We start from the raw sequence: 6,795 nt of genomic DNA, 5'->3' as shown, positions 1-6,795 counted from the left end.
CGGCGCAGCTGTGCTCCTACCTTCCGACTTTGTCTTTGGCTCTGTCTGGGAGGGCGGCTTCCCACTTACGCCGGGAAGCTTGACTGCGGCAGACGCGGGTGACGAACCGGCGAAACTTTCATCGTGGTAACGCGTACGTTACATTTGGTCCTTCGGAGCTAAGGATCGTCGCCAGTGGTCTCCAGTCTACAACACACCTACAGCATGCCGGTCAACAGATCGCCTGTGTCGACGCGTTCGGGAACGCGTCGAGACGCCGGCACGGAGCACGAAGAGGAGCTACAGGAGCCCCAACCGGGGTCTGTACGAGCACATCAGGAGGAGCCCCAGCCAGGGCCTTCACACGACTGCCAGGAGGAGCCTCATCAAGGACTTCTGGAGGAACAAAAGGACTCGGACGAGGGATCCGCACCCTCGGAGCGGTCCATCTCATCGGCGACATTTCGCCGACAGATGGAGGAACGCGAGGCGCATCACGAGAGGCAGGTGAGCAGCCTCAACGAGATCATCGCCGCGCTGAAGGCCGCCAACGCGAGAGAGGACGCCAGACGAGACATGGCAACCCCCCTCACGCCCACCATCGAGAGGGACCTCACATCGCACGGGACGTCGGAACCGGCTCACAAGCCGCTGCCGCTGACGTCAGACGCGTCTAGGACCGACGCAGCCCTCAGTACGAGGGAGGCTGCCGCCGCACGCCACATAAGTGATCCGGAGGATACCGGAGCGGCGTACATCCAGCAGCCGAGCCACTACGACAGCAGCCGGGCGAGAGACGGGGCCGCTTGGAAGCGCCCTGTCACCGACGCGGAAGCAGCCTTCAGCACAAGGGAGGCCGCCGCCGCACGCCACACCACACGCTACGCCGCTGATCCGGAGGACACCGGAGCGGCGTACATCCATCCACCGAGCCACTACGACAGCGGCCGGGTGAGAGACGGGGCCGCATGGAAGCGCCCTGTCGCCGACACGGAAGCAGCCTTCAGAGCAAGGGAGGCCGCCACCGCACGCTACGCCGCTGATCCGGAGGACACCGGAGCGGCGTACACACTTCCGCCGAGCCACTACGACAGCGGCCGGGTGAGAGACGGGGTGCCACGGAGGCACCCGGTCGCAGAGACGGACTCCAGGACAAGGGAGGCCGCCACCGCACGCTACGCCGCTGATCCGGAGGACACCGGAGCGGCGTACACACTTCCGCCGAGCCACTACGACAGCGGCCGGGTGAGAGACGGGGTGCCACGGAGGCACCCGGTCGCAGAGACGGACTCCAGGACGAAGGAGGCCGCCAACACACGCTACGCCGCTGATCCGGAGGACACCGGAGTGGCGTACACATTTCCGCCGAGCCACTACGACAGCGGCCGGGTGAGAGACGGGGTGCCACGGAGGCACCCGGTCGCAGAGACGGACTCCAGGATGAAGGAGCCCGCCAACACACGCTACGCCGCTGAGCCGGCCTACGCCGGAGCGACAAACGCACATTTACAAGGCCGCTACAATGAGCGGCATCGGGACAATGAGGCGCCACCTGCACACAGCCGAAGGGAGGACGCCGACGTACGCTACGCCGCCGGGCCAGGCGAGCCCGTAGCGGCACGTACTATACCACTGGGGGGCTACGAGTTTCGTGACCCGGTGAGCGCGTGGGTACAACAGGGGCTACCCACGGAATACATGCCGCCGGGTGCCACCGGCGAGCCTGTGACGAAATACAGACAGCCGCCGGAGTGGCACACGTTCATGGCGAGGCAAACCGGCGCTAGGGATCTACCGCAATTCTCCGGCGACCCGCTAGAATGGCGAATATTTAAGGCGCAATTTGATCAATCGACACAGATGTGCTCCCTTACAAACGCGGAGAACATTCTCCGTCTGCAACGAGCCCTCACAGGACGGGCCAAGGCCACAGTGTCGTCTTTGCTGGTAGATCCCCGAAATGTGCCGGACATTGTTAAGATGTTAGAGGCCGCCTTTGGACACCCGGAGATCGTCGTGGACAGAGTACTGGAGCGGATAAGAAAACTCCCTAAACTGGCCGACAACGCATCCCTGGAGGCCCTGACGGACTACGCGGTCGCGATAAGAAACGTCGTATCGACCGTAGAGGGCCTCGATGGAAGCCACCTCTCCTCCCCGAAGCTTCTGTCCGAGATGACTCAGAAGCTGCCACGAGTCGAGAGGATGATGTGGATTATGTCACGAGCGGATACCGTGAGAAAAGCTACCCCCAGGGATCTGGCACTGTGGCTAGCGAGACTGACCGGTGCAATACCGAATGCGGGTTGCATCGGGATCAGCACGGAACCCGCCCGAGTGGAGAAAAGGCGTACCCAAGAAAGGCACGTGTTTCTCACTCAGGACAAAAAATGCCTGTTCTGCGACATGAGTGGACACGCATTCGGACAATGCCGGAAGTTTCTCCGGAAAACGGTAGAGGAGAGGTGGACAATTGTGCGTGCCAAGTTCGTGTGCTACGGATGCCTGGAACCGGGACACAAAACGACCACCTGTGAAGCGGCGAAGTGCGACGAGTGCCACGGGCGGCATCATCGGTCGCTACACCGCGAGAGAGGGGACAGTACGCCGAACGAGCAAGTCTTATTGACAAGGCGAACGGAAGTCCCAGTGACCTTCAAGGTAGTGCCAGTAACCTTGAAGGGCCCGCGTGGGTCAATGGAGATCCACGCACTACTAGACGAGGGTTCATCGGTAACTCTCCTCGAGGAGGATGTCGCCCGTGCAGTGGGCGCCACCGGGGCCTGCGAGGAGTTGAGACTCATCGGTGCCAGTGGGAACACGGACACGCTACAATCACAGCGTGTATCCGTAATCCTCGTTAAAGGAAACAAAGAATTTGGTGTCCAGGCACAGACGGTGCGGGTCATGGATCTGCCGCACCGCAACCGAAAGAGCACCAAGACACACGGGCCAGGCATCAAGCCGAAGATGTTAATCGGTCTTGATTACGCCACCCTAATGGTATCTACAGGCCCGCCAGTCCTACAAGAGGACGGGCGGCTAACCATCGAGACGGCCCTAGGAGCCGTCACCTACGGCGGGGCTGTGCACCCCGCCTTTGAATTACCCCCAGACGGCCAGGGTGAAAGGGACTTAGCGGAACTGGTAAAGAAGAGCTTCGCCGTTGACTCGCTAGGTGTAACCACCCTGGAACGTTGCCGCGCCGCAGATGTGCGAGCGGCGGAGCTCATGAGCAGCTCAACCACACAACTACCATCCGGACGATGGGAGACCGGTTTACTGTGGGCGAAAGACGGAGATTCTTTGCCCTGCAACCGGCAAGCAGCCATGAAGCGGCTGCACTCCCTGGAAAATAAACTACGGAAGGATCCGATACTGGCGATCGCATATCGCGCCAAGATGGCGGACTACATTGAAAAGGGATACGCCGTCAAACTAAGCCGCGAGGAGGTAGACGCCCACCATTCGCGCAAATGGTACCTGCCCCACTTCGCGGTGACAAACCCCAACAAGCCTGGCAAGATAAGGGTCGTGTTTGACGCCGCCGCCCAGTTCCAGAGGACGGCGTTGAACGACCATCTACTGACGGGACCTGACCTGCTTTCATCCCTCCTCGGAAACGTGATCCGCTTCAGAGAGGGACGAGTAGCCATCGCGGCCGACATACGGGAGATGTTCCTGCGGATAAGAATCCGGGAAGCCGACCAGCAATCGCAGCGGTTCCTATGGCGGACGCAGGACGGGCAGGAGCCCGACACGTTTGTCTTCGCGTCCATGATGTTTGGAGCGAAGTGCTCACCCAGCAGCGCGCAATTCGTGCGAAACACAGTCGCACGAGCACACGCGAAAGAATTTCCCGCCGCAGCAGAGGCGATCGAGCACAATATGTACATGGATGACTACCTAGACGCCACAGACAGCGAAGAAACAGCTGCAAGCCTGGTACGAGATGTTAGCCTCGTACTCGGCAATGGCGGGTTCCGGCTCACCGGGTGGGCTTCAAACAAACCAGATGTCCTGGAAGAAGTAAAGGCCGACGACCGGGCCAATACAGCAGTCACCATAGGGGAAGAAGTAATGACGGAGCGGGTCCTCGGGATCGTATGGGATCCCAAGAGCGACCTATTTATATTTCGGCACGGAGCCGAAAGTGCAGCCATCCCGGAGCGACCCACCAAGCGCGGCATGTTGAGCGCCGCCATGAGTATCTTCGACCCAGTAGGCTTCATTGCGTGCCTCACGATACGGGCGAAGATATTGCTGCAAGCCATCTGGAGGACAAACACAGGTTGGGACCAACCGCTGCAACCGGACCACGCCGAAAAGTGGTTGGAATGGCGCGACCTGCTGGCAGCGAACGGCTGTACAATACCGAGATGCTCGCTGCAAGGGCAGAAAGAACCCGTGACACTGCACGTGTTCTGCGACGCGTCAGAGCAGGCATGCTGCACAGTGGCATACTTTGTGGGGGCCGATACCACAAGTTTCGCAATGGCGAAGTGCAAGGTGGCCCCCCTAAAGCCTCTGTCAGTGCCTAGACTAGAACTCCAGGCAGCGCTACTAGCGGCAAGGATGGCCGCCACCATAAAAAAAGAGAGTCGAGCTCTCATCACCCAAACCGTGTTCTGGACGGACTCGAGCACGGTCCTGTGTTGGCTGCGAACCGACCCACTGCGGTACAGCACGTTCGTCGCAAACAGGCTGGGCGAGATTGACGAGCTCACAGACGTACGGGACTGGAAATGGGTCCCCACCAAGGACAACCCAGCCGACATAGGGACCCGCGACAAGGGCCCACCCGACCTTGCGAGGTCGGGACTATGGTTCGGAGGCCCCGGCTTCCTGAGAAAAGGGGAAGCCGACTGGCCGAAAGAGAAGAAGTTACTACAACAACCGGACGAGAAGACGCTGGAGCGGAAACAACCCCGCCACTTCGTGGGCCACATCAGACGGACGGAGGCCCTACCCCAGGTGCAGCGCTTCTCGTCGTGGACCCGACTCGTCAGGGCGACGGCATGGGTGCTGCGATTCATCGCACGATGCCGCCGCCACGAGTCCCTACCGTCCCCAGGGGGGACCTTTGAACTTCACGCCTCAGAAACACGGGCCGCAGAAATCATGCTGCTGAAGCGGTCCCAGGAGACGGCTTTCGGAGAAGAGCTGGAGCTCCTGAGACGAAAGGCGCCTATCCCACCGCACAGCCGCCTCCACGCAGCGGCACCCTTCTTAGACGAAGAGGGAGTCATCCGGATGGGAACGCGCATCCAAGCGGCACAGAGCTTCGCAGAGGACTGCAGCGCGCCGCCTATCATGGACGGGACCTGCCCATACACCCGGCTGCTGATCACGCACAGCCACCGGAAGGGTGGCCACCCGGGAGTCGAGAGGACGATCGCCGACCTGAGAACCAGCTACCTCATCCTGCGACTCCGCGGGGCTGTGAGGAAGATAACACGATGGTGCCCGCTGTGTAAAATGCTGCGCAGCCGGCCCCAACCCCCGCTGATGGGGCAACTGCCTGAGGCCCGACTGGCCTTCAGGACGCCGCCGTTCACGCACTGCGGGCTTGACTTCTTCGGACCGATGATGATCACCAACGGCCGAAGAAAAGAAAAGCGCTATGGGGCACTGTTCACCTGCCTCACCACACGCGCGATCCACCTGGAGCTAGCGTCGTCCCTCGAAAGCGACTCCGCCATAATGGCCATAAGAAGGATGGCCGCCCGCAGAGGCTGCCCACACACGTTATACTCGGACAACGCTACCAACTTCAGGGGAGCGGACAAAGAGCTGAAACAGGCCGTAGACGAGCTCCTGGCGGACCCCAGAATGCTCGCCGAACTTACAGTTCGCAAAATTGAGTGGAAATTCATTCCGCCCTCATCACCTCATATGGGGGGAGCGTGGGAAAGACTCGTGAGATCTGTAAAACGAGCCCTCCACGCAACCCTCAACGAGCAGGCTCCAAGAGAGGAGACCCTCAAAACCATATTGGCTGAAGCAGAGTACACCGTGAACAATCACCCGCTCACGCATGTGTCAACCAAGCCCAACGACGAAGCACCGCTGACCCCGAACCACTTCTTGCTCGGGTCAGCCAACACACAGCCAACTCTGGCATATTATAACAAAAAGGAAGAAGGGGCCTGCCTTCATAAGCAATGGAGGATCGCCCAGAAAATGGCCGACATGTTTTGGCGCCGATGGCTGAAGGAGTATCTTCCCACCTTGGCGCACAGGAAGAAATGGCGCGAGCCCGCGCCTCCAATACAGGTCGGGGACCTCGCGCTCATCATGGACCCAAATCTGCCGCGGAATTCTTGGCCTCGCGGCAGAGTCACCCGTGCAGAACCAGCAGCTGACGGACAAGTACGAGTCGTCGAGGTGCGGACCACCAACGGCACCTACACCAGACCAGCGGTGAAGATCGCCGTACTAATGAAGGAAGAGGAACAACGCGCCCAGCAGGAAAATAGTACAGACTAGCTGCACGGGGGGAGTGTTCCGGACGCGTAAAATCGAATAAATTAAAATAATACAATAATTAGAAAGGATCCCCGGTAAATGTATAGAACTGATGGCTGGGCTCTCAATAAAGATAAAATGGTCACTTTCGAGCCTGGCCTCAGTATTACCGGGGAAAAATAGCTAGGTTAAAATGAATAAAATGAATAAAAATATATTATGTAAATGTCATGTTGCGCGCGTCGCGGCTGCCGACGAAATGGCCCGTACGGGCATTGAGCGCCCGTATTTACGCCACCTGCGGCCGGCGGCATGTAACGAGTGGCGGGGAAAGATTACCCCCACCAC

General features: G+C 59.8%; 1 protein-coding gene across 1 annotated transcript; it reads left to right on the top strand.

Moving 5' to 3' along the window:
• Nucleotides 1-204: 204 nt before the first annotated feature.
• LOC148278290 (uncharacterized) lies at nt 205-6,468 on the top strand. Its single transcript, XM_088231638.1, has 2 exons — nt 205-706; nt 1,406-6,468. The coding sequence occupies exons 1-2, from the start codon at nt 205-207 to the stop codon at nt 6,466-6,468; spliced, it is 5,565 nt and encodes a 1,854-aa protein (XP_088087764.1).
• Nucleotides 6,469-6,795: the final 327 nt, after the last annotated feature.

This window comes from Micrasema longulum, unplaced genomic scaffold (genome assembly GCF_059751315.1).
Source record: "Micrasema longulum isolate JH-2025_06_02 unplaced genomic scaffold, ASM5975131v1 h1tg000899l, whole genome shotgun sequence".
Lineage (NCBI taxonomy): Eukaryota > Metazoa > Arthropoda > Insecta > Trichoptera > Brachycentridae > Micrasema > Micrasema longulum.
The sequence above is the reverse complement of the archived record's forward strand: the minus strand, read 5'-3'. Positions and strand labels throughout refer to the sequence as shown.